The sequence below is a fragment of the Lepisma saccharinum genome, chromosome 21, assembly GCF_977018435.1.
Source record: "Lepisma saccharinum chromosome 21, izLepSacc3.1, whole genome shotgun sequence".
NCBI classification, from domain to species: domain Eukaryota; kingdom Metazoa; phylum Arthropoda; class Insecta; order Zygentoma; family Lepismatidae; genus Lepisma; species Lepisma saccharinum.
In genome coordinates this window covers 29,791,502-29,806,996 of record NC_139249.1, presented here as the reverse complement: position 1 = coordinate 29,806,996, position 15,495 = coordinate 29,791,502, and the positions used below count along the sequence as shown (strand labels likewise).

Sequence of the window (15,495 nt, the reverse complement as noted above, 5' to 3'; positions counted from 1 at the left end):
GCGACAAGTCATAAAACTAATTTCCTCACAATAACCCCTTTTATATGTCCCGATCATCTGGTCTGCATCCTCCTGTACTGGTTGCAACCTCCAAAGATGTGACACTAGAATTATAGTAATATAATAATATGGTTGGATACTTTGCTTTGGTGTAACAGGAATATATTGCCTTAAGTCATAGGAGGTTTGACATCACTGCAAACTGTCCTTTGCGGCTTGTAACTTTTCCCTCCAAATTTCCACCATTAGAATTCAAAAAAGTCAACTCAATTTCGGCATAACCATAACCTTCTAAAGTCTGGAAAAACAGTTTTGACTCTAGTACGGATAAGGACGGAGGTGTCAAGCATCATCAAGATCCGTCGGTGACCACTGAGCAGTGCTGGTTCGGACTCACCAAAGAACAGTACCGAATGTACAAAATACTGTTGTGGACAGTGCTATGATATACGTAAGTGTGTGAAGTGACATGGACAAGTTGACGTCCAAGTTGTTGTGCTTGTTTTCAGTACCGAATGTACGAAATATTGTTGTGGACAGTGTTATGATATACATAAGAGTGTGAACAGGGAACTAAATGTACAAATGGATCTGTTTGAGCAATGAAGAACCGGTGTTCCGACCAAGGACCATAGGATGCAAGAATAGGAGCTGCACCACGGCAGTGTCACCCAGGAACCCATGAAGGGGGTAAGATAACAAAAATAAACAACAGTGCACAAGCCTAGGTGATTTAATAATCATCCCCCTTTCAAAAATTTCAATAGGAAAGAACAAACATGTGTACCTACAAACTTTCTTCTTTACTTTTCTTTTAATCTGCATTAAACTAAAGTTAAATTGTTTCCAATCTTCTTTTTTTAAGTATTTCTCTTTATTTTGCAATGAATACCTTCAGTGGTGTCCCACCCCTACCAAATAGCTAGCTGGAGGCGGACTGTGGTGATTGTTTCTTAATCCTGAAGGTAGCGGCACCCTAATATCCGTGCACCATCAGCAGTGACCACTGTCTGCTGATGCAATGGAAGAGACCATTGCATCTAAGGATGTTAAATTGTAACATCGCAACATATATAACTGTTTCCATCAATTCACGTACCGCCTTTCAAGACAAACAAATCTACACAATATATTCCAAAAACTAACTAAGCCGCATTACTTTCATAATAAAATTAGCAGCTGTGCTGATCGCACTGCCATCTATGTTGTCATCGGTCTCAGGAACCAGTTTCTTGGGTCGTTTCCGCACTATGTTATTCGAGGCACTGTAGCCCAATATTGGGCCTTGGCTTACCTACTGACTGCTGGCCTCCCTCCTACGTGGGCCACCAGGGGGGGTGTGGAGATCTGCAGCCAGACTAGGGGGACGGGTGGTTGGCCCGACCAACCCCCAGCCATTGTAGGACTTTGTGACCGGATTATGCTCACTCACTCGGAGCTCCCCAATTTCCTCACGATGGTGGGACTTTACAATTTGCACCAGGCTTTTTTATTTCCCATCTAAAAATTACTCTTAAGGTGCGAGCATTCATCGCAGTGGTTTTCTTCTTGAGAATATTAACGGTGTGTTTTATCACACAACAATTTTCAATTTTAGCACTTGTTGTAAATATCGAGGCTTAGCAGCAACTAAAAAATCTCAGTTTCAAGTAGTCTTGAGTAACAGTCACGTCCTCTGAACGAGTAATAGTTCCAATACATATTTTCTTATTGGCACGCAAAAATTAACAAAGTTTCAGTATGCAATTGGTGTGACGAGAATAAAATACATTATGTAACACACATTTGGTAAGAAAAAAATATTTTGGAGACACGGGGATTCGACCCTAGGATTTCAGCTTACACAGCAGGCCTTTAACCGACATGGCCACAAGCCACGGTGAAGAAACCAAGCTATTCGAGTAATTTATCCATAAGATTGCATCTTTTCCTGTCCAGCTCGAAACTTTTGTTGTCGCTTCTTGCTAATTACATTAATTTGAAAGCAATACGCTTCATCAGATAGTGTTTGTGTGCTGTGCACATTGCTGACAGAATACAAGTCAAGCTTGTGCATGAAAATTAAAGAAAACGTTGCGAAGTCTTGCTTTTGTGGAAGGTGAGTGTTCCCAACCCAAAATGATAATCGTGTTCTAGCTTCCATCAACATAGCGGATTCTGCTGTGTGACGAGGAATCTTATTAACCAACGGCACATATATTATATTGTTTTTAAACTATTTATTTAAAAAAAGAAGAATCATTATTCTGGAATCTACGGAGAAATTCATTCAGCTGGTAATGATTTTACAAGTCACAATACTTTTTCCTTTTTTGCTGCATTACGAAATCAACGTGCACGTGTAAGAAAGGAAAGCCGACAATTTTAATTTTACAAAAATTTCATTTACTGTTAAAGTTAAATGAGAGGACAACCATTGACTTATTATTAATAGCCTGGATGACTGATGTGTGTGTGTTTGTGGGGGAGGGATACCTCCTCTCATGTCCCTCCCTGGCTGAGACAAACTTTTCTTGCTTCGGATATCTATAATTATTTTTCCCATCGCATATTCAGTGCCGACTTTGAAATAATGTTTGACAAAGTGGATGGTGAAGGAGTTTCTATATTCTTCAAGCCTCTCCCGGGCTAGGATAACACTTTTTCCAAAAGCAAAAATAAGTTCGTTTTTTTTTTTTTTTGCATCATTTTCAGGAATTAAAACAGCACTATTTCCACATCGCTTATTCAAATTGCATTTTTTTTTTTTTTTTTTGTTATTTAGTGTTGCTTTTCTTCCATTTTCGGCTACTCACAAAGGATGAAGAGAGACTCAATAATAACACCCATGTTCAGGCCAAATTCGAATCCGGGGCCCTGGCATTCTAACGCATTGTGATAACCACTTCTTCACGAACGTCAAAAATGCTGTTTTTTTTTAAAAAAAATATTTTTCACAATTTTTCGCATTTACATTACTTTGAATGTAGACGTGAACAGTCCAGTTAATTAATATTTACGCTGCAATCTTTCCGTTAGCCCTTTTCTTTGAGTCTGAGAGAGACAAAATTCCCTACATGTGGTTAAAATGTTTGATGGTAAGCAACACTGCTGGTTTCCAAACACTTACTTCGGCTGTACTGCCTAACCCGAAGCTGGACTTCAACTCAAACAAGTGTGCCACTTTCTGTGAACAGAAGTGTACCATGCTTCCATTAATTTTTCTGTCTCAAATTTGGCCTTTTGGTGGCTTTATTAATCTTGTGTGAATTATATTGGGAGGTTAACTATAATATAAAGGTCGTCCACCCTTTCCCTGATAAGGTCGTTAATATGCCAGACGGTTAACCTTTTATTATTATTCTTTAATTAGTATATTTTTAAGGTAAATGTTAAATTACAGGTCAAGTTTGGTTAAATAATACCCGTAATCCTTTTGTACTTTCTTACTGCTATCGAAAGTGGTAAAATAAATTTGCAGTTTGCAACACTGTGCAGACGTTCTCATGATGGCCACTCACCTCCCTATCTTCCGGCACCTCACAATCATGCAAGCAAAGCACAAACGAAATTCCCGCACATTCAATTACGAAACATTTTCTACTTCCTCCGGAGAACCAAGATCCTTTGTGATTCTGTACACTTGTACAGCGTCATATCAAATAAGATCGAAGCAGAAAACAATCCCATAACTAAAGAATGAATATGAGAACTCACCTGGTCGCTGTCAGGGACTGGGCTTGTTTCGCCTGGCGTATCGAATTCCGTGTCCGGGCTCAGCCTGTCCGAAGTTTCACTGATGTCCATCTTCTCCTCGGACGGGGGGTCATTCTGTCCGGAAGCCCCCTCCCCGTTCTCGCTGAAAAAAATGCAATATCGTCAGTGTTTGGATCGACGATAATACGTACATAAAATGAATAGCCCTTTCTCAGAAACAAATGTTATCCACAACTTCCCAACCAAGTATAGAATCAACAGAAAAAAACATTATTTCCTCAAGTGTACAGGCTCCTCTACAACAAAGATTTTTCTTAACTGCAGCAATACTAAGCCAAAAGATTCGAAAGGCGCATTGGACATTATTTCTCTGCTCCGTGGATAATTTACAATGCATTATTATGCAGAATATTGACTACAATTATCACAACATGTAGAGAATCGTTAATACAATAATATTTGTAAAAGAAAACCATTGTAAAAATATATATTTTATGTATACCTCTCAATATATATTACACGCTTGCTTATAAAACAAGCACGACAAATTGTACTGACGTGAGTATATTTTTATGCCTTTAAAGCAGAATTCACCAAATGCCTAACACGCATTTCCTAATTGTAACCGATTCAATTTTCTAAAGGCCTTTTATTCGTAACATTATGATCCAATCGTATGCAATATTCGAATAAGTACTCCTATTGTCATAACTAGGGAAAGGAACTTTAGGTAAATAAATGTTTTTTTCTGCGATTTCATTTTTGCCAAAATTCTGATCATAGCCTTATATGTCAACACAGCAAATTTTATTTTACATAAAAACACATATTTTCCAGTTTTCCGTATGTAAATACATATTTTGCGAATTTTCATTTTAAATACATAAAATCGCTCATTGACTTCATCTACCTCGAAATCCTCCAAGGAAAAATGTTTATTCTCCGCACCTCTTTCATATCGAGAGTGCTAGGTTTGTTTTGTCTTTGAAAACGCTCGCTGGCAGACTTCTGGCACCTCGCCTACGATCCTATTGGGAGAAAATAGCTGTAAGTAGCTGGGGCTGGCTACACGTAACGATAGCAAGGCTTTTTAATGAAGCAATGCAGCTATTGTGGCCAGAAGGCATAAAATTTGACAATGTTCTTCTCTTGACAGATGCTGCAGCTTACATGCAGTGGTCTTGCCGTTAGCTATCCCAAAATGGTGCACGTTACATGTGTGGCGCATGCGTTGCATAGAATATGTGAAAAGATAAGAGCTCTTTATCCCAATGTCGATAAACTGGTTTCAAATGGGAAGAAAGTTTTTATCAAGTCGCCTAGAAGAATATACATTTTTAAACAAAAATGTCCTGAGGTTCCCCTTCCCCCTACACCTGTAGTTACGCGATGCAGATGTTATGCCCAGAACTTTGAAAAAAATTGTATCTGTTGTAAATGATCTCGACAAAGAAGAATTCTGCAAGAACTGTTGATGGAGCCCTCCTTAAAAGTCGAATTGGCATACATCTCAACAAACCTGTCCATTCTCTCTAATTCCATATGAAAGCTTGAATCGTCCGCGAACACTTTGGCAGCTTCCATTGGTGAAGTCCGTATAGTAGAAACGAAACTGAAAGAACTCACTGGATCTAAATGTCTAAATGTACAGAATTTTGGGGGAAAAACCAAGGTTTTCAAACATTGTGCCAAATTGCATGTGTTTTGGAAGGAGGTGAAGTAGAGGAAGAGGAAGCTTTGGAAAACTTCAGCGTTAGTGACATTTCGTGCTTCAAATATGCAAGAATTGTTTCTTGTGACGTGGAGCGATCTTTCTCACAATATAAGATGCTTTTTAGAGATAATCGTCACAGATTTACAATGGAGAATTTGGAAAAAACTATGGTGATCCACTGCAACTCTTCCAAAAAATAGCTCGCTAAGAGGTAATCATTTAGAAACTAATTTCAGGTGTTTAAAATGCGTTATAGTTTGTTTTTGTTACCAAATGTTTTTATTTTTGTCACATATTTTCCTGTTTTTATCACATATTTTCAACATTTATGACACATAAAAAATAAATATTTCTGAGTTTTTTAGCACATAAAGTTCCGTTCCCTAGTCATAACAATATTCTTTCCCCTTTACTTTGGATCGGTGCCCAGTGCAACCACACCGCCGCTCTCTTCCTATAGGCACGGCTGTCACAACGCATTCTCAAATAACGTTTTGTGCTTCACGTCCTTCCGATACAGCACACCACGGTATGTTTTCTGATTAACTCATTCTTGTTTACAATCGGCCGCTTTGTAGATTACTGCAAGAGTTTCTATTAATGCTCCAAGAATTGAAACCTGAGTCAGGTTACCTGACATAACTGACTGACAGGTCGATAAACATGCAGTAAATGCTTGTTTGTAAATAAAGTCTCAACGAATTTTATTATTGTTGTATACTTATTATGTATTTGGTAAGGCAGGTTGTATTAATTTAATAAATACATATGAAAACAAAGGAATTGTACTCGGGCATTTAAAAATAATTCTTATTTACTAGTAGTCATTCGCACGGGCTGTGCACAAGAGGACTCCGGTGAAAAGATAAAATTATGTAGACTAAGAATTTACAAAAATGTAGAGGAAAGGTGCGTAATATGCGATAATTCCCTAATATGAGACACCTGGACTCTGCCGGAGACTATGTGAATCACGTCCTCAGCCGTTGTGCAGCTACGGTGAAAACAAAGAAGTCAGTTTGCAGCAGTCCGGAGTGGGTGGGAAGAGACTCGAGTCTCTGGCGTACGCAGGATTTTTTTGGGGAGGGGCTGGAATTGTAAACGTGGATAATGCATGCTACTTTCTAGGGGGCGGCATACACAATAAGATATTTCGTATATTAACAACTTTCCACTTCCAAAAATGGTAGTCGTGGGTCATTTTAAGTCTAGTTTGCTTTTACCACTCTGGTCATTCCCGAGCTCTCCACAGCTTTTATTTGACAATGTTGATTTTCTCAAAATTTCGGAGACGGATGTAGCCCTTTCAGCACCCCCTGCGTACGCCAATGTAGAGAGTGGTTTTAAAATACGTCGGTTTCAAGTTTTCTGTGGCGTTTGCCCTGAGTGGACCTCGCTGGGCTCATGAAGACTGGTGTAGAAGAAGATAATTTTGTGCCCTGAGTGTACTGCAAAATTAAGTGTAAAAAGCACAAAAAGGCTTCACTTTAAAAAATGCATTCAAGTATCACACAGTATTAGCCAGTATTAGAAAGTTTTTGAACTGTCTCATATTAGGACACCCTTTTCTACTTTCATAAAAATGACCTTTATTTTCTTCAAAATTACAAAGGGTAATCTACAAATAATGAATCCATTGTAAAGTGTAAGGATGATGTACAGTGTCGACATTGAAAAAATACATTTGTATATTTTATCCCTTACATATTCATTTGAAAAACTGTACCTGGCACCTTTCCTCTACCAACAAATTATCCCCTACGGCAGGGGTTTCTAAAGTTTGCGCCACGGCGACCTGGGGCCAATGGAAAACCTAAGGTCTGCTAATTAGTAGCATCTAATTGTATTGAGAGTCCATGATGTAAGAAGACAGTGAATGACTGTCAATGAATCAGCATGACACAACATATGATTTTTCATCAAACAACGACACCGTACTCTTGGATTAACAGGTAAAGACTGTTGATGCAAACTTTTAAAAAGATTTATGGCCAATACAATGGCGTTCCCAGAACATGTGTTAACGGCACAAAAAAACAGGGCAAATATAAATTAAAATGGATGCAGCAAGTGTGTGTAATCCCAGCGGAAAGTGGGACGAGGCGTGTCATTTTATAGTACGGGCCTCCCCGATGACATACTGGATTGTCACCTTGTAATCAAGAAATCTAAGGTGGAGGCACATTGCACAGTGACTCGGATTCAATTGAATTGTAGATCTAGTCGCGAATAGCCTGAGAATAAAGTGAACTTAAACTTTTTGCTTTACAATACGTCCCCGAGTTTGTGTAATACGCATTCACCAACTCCTGCACTTATTACGAAATAACTTCCGCTGGAAAATGGTAGCCTTGACGAAAACACACAGGAACAGTTAAAACGTAAAAATAGCTTCCTCTTCAATTTCTGATTAGACATGCAAGGAAATCCCTCCAGTGCAGTGGCGCTTTCAATAACGAAACCTTTAATTTCTATCGAGTTCTTAATTTATTGCCTTCAAAATATGCCGCCATCGGCATTTCTTCTCCTTGATTGATTTAACATTAAAATAATCTTCGAACGAAACAATCCCTTGGAGAATGTAATTAGTTTTTTTTTTAAAAAAAAAATCAGGATTCTTTTTTGCATTAAAATCGTGATACTTACAATGTATCGTCAATTGTATCAACATTTATCACGATAATTTCACATATATATTGATCGTATCAGCTATGTCACAACCATTAATATTTTGATGAACACAATCAACTTTGGAAAACTATAATGGTGGCAAATATACTATCTTATAGTATCAACATTAGTTCCATATTATTATTATTGTGTATCTAAAAAATGAAAATACATGTGTTTGAAACATAATTAATGGCATGAGAAAACTTATCATTCAATTAGACATTACAATACATTTTGTTCTGCCGTTTCCAACCTGATTAGCCCACTGAGTGCATAACACAAACTTTGCCGAACTTTTAATTAAAATTACAATGTGTGACAAAGAATTATCACATGACCAGTTGCTGTTCCTGTTCAGTCTCTCTGTTCAACAAAAGATATATATATATCGTCGTGTGTTGCTCATACGATATTAGGGGTGCAGAAAAGTTTGTGCCGAGCGTTTCCACCACCTATGAAGAGGCCATGATTTATGTAAATGAAGCAATTCACATCGTAAACACAGTTCCACCTTGTTTTACCTAACATTAAATTACATCATTGCAGATTGGATGCATATTTTCTCTACACACACGATAACATTCGTTAATATATTAGCGTAACATATTTTTTGTTGATAACAGTTTCAAATTAGATGGAGTGAAATTGTTAAGGTTTGGATCTCGCTAAGACAGCAAGTCTGCTCATTTGATAATATTACCAACTTTATCTGTATTTACAAGTTTAAAAAAAAATATCAGTTTCCTTCTTCTTTCGCATTTATTCTCCATCAAAAGTCGATAATGTGTTCGGCATTCATAGATCAGTAACGTATTTTCTTGTTGATCTGACAAGCTAGTATACAGTATATATAAGTTTCTGAGACGGTAGACTAAGAGAAAACTATTATGTTATTTTAAAGGAAACAAATGTGAAATTTATTAAATTAATAATTATCTCCAGGACCATTGGTACGAATATTTTACGAAGGAAAATGTCTTCTCGTCACATCTATCTTCTACCTTCATGACAAATCCGCAACGCAGTTGCAATCAAGGCTATTTAAAAATTGGTGTTGGTTTCAATAACAATATTTATTGCAACATATTCCTTCATCAATAAAATATATATTGTTGTCAACAATACTGAACATTAATAATTAATAATCAAGATCTCCACTAAGCAATTACTTTTCTCTTGTTAAATGCCAATTTACGTTGACTTATGACTTCCCGCCAGATTAAGTTCGCTCAACATCCGGCGTTTTGATTCCTGTGTAATTTATGTGCACTTGATATTTCCAACGTGGTAAATATAGTTCCCAAGGGAAATTTTACAACTTTAATTCTTCCCAGATATTCTTCCAGTCTTTGCAACAGTTCCTTCCCACAGGGCTGCATAGTGGCGACACCTAGTGCTGCGCTTGAACATCGTATGTGGGGGGAAAAATACACCGGTGTGTGTCCATGATGGCACAGAATTTGCATAATGGCTTCCGTCGATAGTTCCAAGCCAAGTGGTCGGATAGCGATGCCTGTACTTGTCTGGCTCTCGGTCTAGTCTCGCCTTGAGAAAGCACGTCTCGTCCTCGGGTCGAGAAAAGCAAGTCTCGTCCTCGGCCTCGGGTCGAGAAAGCAAGTCTCGTCCTCGGACTAGGGTCGAGAAAGCAAGTCTCGTCCTCGGCCTCGGGTCGAGAAAGCAAGTCTCGTCCTCGGCCTCGGGTCGAGAAAGCAAGTCTCGTCCTCGGACTAGGGTCGAGAAAGCAAGTCTCGTCCTCGGCCTCGGGTCGAGAAAGGCAAGTCTCGTCCTCGGGTCGAGAAAAGCAAGTCTCGTTCTCGGTCATGTAGAGTGCACAATTTTTACACATTCTGACATAAACGCATAAATTATCTAACCAGACAGTCGCACCATAATAAAGCAAGTTTGAATTTGGTGACAACTTATATTCAAATTTACAAACCTCTCGAATTTTGTACACCGTCAAGGGGCACGTCTCGGCCAAATTTCGATTTCACAGACGTTTTCTAGTTCTCGTTTCTACATTTTGCTCTGGAAAAATTCCTAGCTTTAGGAACGAGAGTTCGTCACCCCGCCTCCAACAGTTAACTGTGAAATAAATTACGAAAAAGCCCTTATTAGCCCAAGTACCGCAAAGGTGAAGACAGACAAGGCAGGATGAGTCCAACACGGTGCATAACTTTTAACAGCACTGGTCTTGCGGACACGGAACACTGGGTTTCCCGCGAACAATGAGAAGGGAAAAAATGAAAGCTCTTCCAAAGACAGCTGTCCAAGTATACAACAAAGTGTAACGACCTGAGTGACAAGCAATGTTCCTACAGTTTTTGAAGGAAAGCCATTATCCAAGAAAAAGATAAATGAAAAAAAAAACACGTCAATTTGTGTGGATGCTGAGAAGCGTTAAAATTTAATAAAATTATAAACCAATGTTTGGAAGTAAAGAGTAACCAAATCATAGATGGTTCAGGTTCTGATAAAGTATTTTGTATACCTAGTAGGAAAATGAAGCGGAATTATTATATTAGCAACTTGCCTTCACAAAAATTAAGTCTAAGGAGAGTGAATCTAACCTTCCTAAGCTTTCCATTTTCGGTGCCCTCATGAACGATATCAACTGTTAATTTTGACACATAAGGAAATGTCCTTGTGTCTGTTCTCTCGCTTACATGTTATCCTGAAATAATGAGTAAGATGATGATATGTTTAATTACTTGCAATCTACAATGCATTTTCGTCTATTTTTCGAATTTAAACATATATTAAGTTCACTGTAATATAATGAAAATATTAGTTTTGGACAGTCATCAGTGAAAAAAATAACACCCGCTTGCAGTTCACCATGAAACAAAAATTATAATTTATCTAGAGTAAAGTAAATGAACAAGAAACTTACTGCTAACTGTAGTTACGTTATGTTTTTAGAGAAATAATTAGTTACTTTTAAAAAGTAACTTAACAAAGGCTCATATAAATACATTATTTTAACATCCCTCACGAAGACAAAACTCAGATGTTACGTTTATATTTATTTTATACTAGCAAGAATGAACAGATCGAAGATGAAACTCACCTGTCAAACTTTTAAGGTATATTTGATAAAGTATAAGCACACAAACTAGTTTTTTTTGTTTTACGAAGTTAAACACAACGAAATGCTAAACACAAAGTATTTATTATTGTTACAAAGTTTGGTTCAGTTGACTTTAGGGATAGTTCCGAGACACCACTTTAAAAGCCTAGATGAGAAAGAGATCAGACCCATAGATACTTGTCGATGCACAACAAGAACAAGACAGCCCTTTATAAAATCGAGAGGAGGCCGAGACTTTGGTAAACTATGTGCAATGTATGATATTTGAAAACGAAAATAAATGTACTATGCGACTTATTCAGACATACGGGTGGGCACAAAGTCGCTTTCCCAAATAAGTGAAGAAATACTTGTTTTGGGGAGAGCGACTTTGTGCCCACCTTATATATCTAAAAGATTCATAAATAGGTCATAAATTGTTGGTTTGGTTACATATACGTATCGTATATTCTGGATAAAATGTCACTTCCAGAGAGCTCGAGCATAGAAACCAAGTGTCACCACCAACAAAAAATAATTAAGAACAACAAAAAATTGTTAAGAAAAATGCTTGCCTTTATGACCTCCATATGCTGTAGAAGTTTATGCGGTGACACGCTGTATATATTACTTCGAGACTTCAGACGAGACCAAAACAAATATTTTTCTGGATAATTCCTTCTATGTTTGTCTCTACCCCTTCTATCTCGATTTTTTTAAAAAAATAATCCTATTCTTCTTTCAATAATAACTCATATCCATGGCTTATTAGTTTTCTTTTCAGATTACACATGCTGTTTTTATGAACTACAAGTTTTAGTTCTGTGTTCAAATTTAATATTTTCTAATAAATGCAACATGTCCGCGCCTTGGCAGTGCGTCTGGCTTTTTACTCGGGCCACGGGACGCGCGCTGGTTCGAGTCTCCTGGGGGAAGTAAAAACTTTTCTCCAGAGACTTCGGCCAGTGCATGGGACCGGTGGCCACCCACCCACAATCGTGAGGAAATTTGGGAGTTACGAATGAGAAGCGTAGTCTGGTCATCGAAAACTTACAACGACTGGAGCTTCGTCGTGCTGACCACACGTCACGCCGTAACTGGTTGGATGATGGCCCTTCTCCACTGAGGCATGTGGGGTGAGACCGTCAGTCGGTAAAGTAGGCCCTGTTGCGCCACGGGTTATTAATAATAATAATAATAAATGCAACACATAAAACTACGGAAGTTCTAATGAGTCCATCAATTTATTTCGAAATGTTGAAGTAAAAAGGAAAGGCAATGGTGATTAGAATGAGCTTCTACGAGATCCTCCCAAGATTCAGTCATTTTAGCACTAAGTGTATCCAACTTAGTCTCACTGAAAAATATAAGATTAGTCCCTTTCTCAGTTCTTCGGGCAACGCTGTACTTTCAACAAAAGGATTCGATAGGGGCACTAACCTGTAGTCTAATCCTGACAAGCCTATCGGTGTGTAAAGCAAACTTAAACGTTTTGCAGATTCAAGTAATAGTTCTACAGATTACAGTAGCACCTTTCCATTTACCATAAATCCAAATAACAGTAGAAACCAATGGGTTATTCTGTAAACAGCATAAATTATACGGACATCAGAGCATTCCAGTGATTTTGTAACAAATAATTCTTCTAAATGTGCACTCAGACAAAATAAAGTGACAATTTGCTCAAACATTAAGAGTACTAGATGATGAACGGGCAGGAAGTGTCCCTATTATTGACATATGTGTATGGAGTTAGCAACGGCAGTGAACCTGTTATAACACGGCGTCAATGTTTAAACTATATGCAGCGTGCAGGTCATGTGTGACTTGAGATAATGCAAATTGGATATGATGTAAGGCTCGTGGTGCGTAGGTAGACTTGAATGTGACATAGAGCAAGTCAAACAGGTTACGTAACAGCACGTGCGAGAACTTTCCCTTAGAATAAACTTTGAGCGTATGTGCTAAGGTTTGAGCATTCAAAGTATTATTTACGAGAACCCTCATTGTCCACCGCACTTGAATTCCATTTTATGTTCCGTGAAATGTGAGAAAAGTTCGTGGGATAGTTGATACAGGTCTCTAGCGAAGTTTCTACCCTGGAAACTATATTGCACGAAAGGTGATTAACATGTTTAGCCTTATGTGCACATCAGGAAATGATACTTTGAAAAATCCCCCGATATTTCCCTTCTTACTTTCACTGTGTACACGGGGAAAGTATCTTTTTCTGAGAGAAAGATAAGTTTTTTAGATAACCAACACAAAAACCACGACTCCTGATAATTTTCTGCAAGAACAAAAGTGGCGTGTGTCTTAGGTTGAGAAATTCAAGCAGCCCAGTAAAGGTAAAAAATTTCCGGATTATCTTTTTATGGAATTAAGGTAAGGTAAAGTTTTCCGTGCACGTAGCACCGTGCCATGAAGGCCCGTTTAGGGGATGTGGGAGTAGGGTCCCGCACATTATCGATCTTACAATTTTAGTGGTAAAGTGATCAGCAACATGCTCCGGCCGCCTTATTTAGCTCCCCCAGGTACCCATTGATTTCAGGCTGGTTGAGCCACGGAGCCGCTTTATGCGGGGACAAGACCGAAAAATTTCGACACCCACACCGGGAATTAAGGCGACCTCATTCAGGTGCTTATGCAGTAGAATCAACTTTCTCGACACCGTGTAAAGATGTAATATATGAAATAATTTAAGTGTCTCAAAAATGTTAATTTATTCTTGTCAAATATATATAGCCGGTTGAAGTATACAGAACCTAGTGACCTTGTTCTGAGAAAATTTCATAAGTTCAGCTCAGCCATTATTTTGTACACCCCTGGTGCCTGCCACATTTAAATCTCATTTCTATGAAGTTGGTTTTGAAGTCCACTTTATGCACAGGAAGGCTAATCGGGACTAGACCTACAGTTTCCAGTTGGATCCGAACCACTATATGCCTATACCGGGTATCGAACCCGGGACCCCTTGATTACAAGGCAACGACGTTACTCCTAGGCCACCAGACACACCCAAATCTAACTCATACAACAACTAATGAATGAAAATGTAATATGAACTTTAAAATATCTTCCTTTTATACTGTGTGTTAATTGCACACACAAGTAACAATAGCTGAAGCGACATTCTTCAGAAGGTATGTAAAGTTTCAAACAGGGTTTTCCCCCTGATGATTACTGGCAATATTGAACTGCATCCGAAAGATCATGGTAGTGAATTCTCGACAATGCGAGCCTTGCTAATTGAGTAATCGTCAAAGTTGGCTTCTCAAGCGGAAAGCATTATGAGGAAAGAATAATTTTATGCATATGTAGTTCGGTCATAAGGAAGGCAGCAACATTAGTTACCTCTGTGATTAGTTTTGCTACAGAAGGCGTGGACAAACGTCTTTATTTGGAAGGGCGATATTTTAGTTACGTAACTTTGAAAAGAAAGAGGGTGAAACAATATTTAGTTCCCAGAAACTTTGTTTTTCATTTTATAATGCAGGTTTACAGAGATCTTATTTCTGGAATTGAATATATTCAATTTTGTTATTGTATTATTTTAGTTAACGTCGCTTTTCTGATACTTTTCATAATTGCGACAAAAAGGATGGGTGATGTTTACATGAAATTGATTCGTTGGTTGATTTGGTGTTTTAAGTCCACATTATGCACAGTAAGGCTAATCGGGACTGGACCTACAGCTTGAAGTGGGATCTGAACCACTATGTGCCTCCACCAGGTATCGAACCCGGTATCCTTTGATTACACGCGACGACGCTACCACTGCGCCATCGGGGAGGCCTATATGAAATTGATGAAGGGATACTCGCAAAGAACATTGATGTCCAGGTAGGGTCTCGGACCTGGGAACTTCAGTGGTGATATCACCGAGTCTGGTTATGGTCTTAGTTACAGAGACTGTGAATTCGGCATATTCAAGGAAGTTATTGGGATTGACTGCACGGAATATGTAAGGTTTTACAGTGTGGTAGGTACTTGAAAAAATCGTGGGGGCTCCATTAGTAGTGGTGCCAGGACGAGATTTAGAAGTGTCTCGGTCTTCAGTTTTAACAGTGTCCCGTCCTTTGGTCTCGAAATATATAATATAAACACCATATCTAGAGTGTCACCGTATCAACTGCCACAGCGCCATCAAGCGAAATAATTTTTCTTAATAAAGTTTATTTTCTGTTTGACGTCTCGTCTGCACAGCACGAGCCGTCGAAAAATCTGAATTTTATCCTGGATATGCAACCAGGCAGCATAGTCTTACAATCGTTATTAAAGTACTTACTTTGTAATTACTATACACCAAATACATGACTTCTCTGTAAATAATCAGGTAGAT

The 15,495-nt window shown here is 38.4% G+C and overlaps 1 protein-coding gene across 5 annotated transcripts in view; it reads right to left on the bottom strand.

The window, feature by feature from the left end:
• The window catches only part of LOC146004407 (uncharacterized), a 145,592-nt gene that overhangs the window by 36,123 nt on the left and 93,974 nt on the right, over positions 1–15,495 (bottom strand). For all 5 annotated transcript variants that reach the window (XR_014443927.1, XM_083143246.1, XM_083143245.1 and 2 more), the window contains exon 9: positions 3,697–3,838. Coding sequence is in view for 4 of the 5 variants with exons in the window: in XM_083143246.1 (XP_082999372.1) it covers positions 3,697–3,838 (142 nt within the window). In the remaining variant the exon portion in view is untranslated. The remainder of the gene's footprint in view (positions 1–3,696; positions 3,839–15,495) is intronic.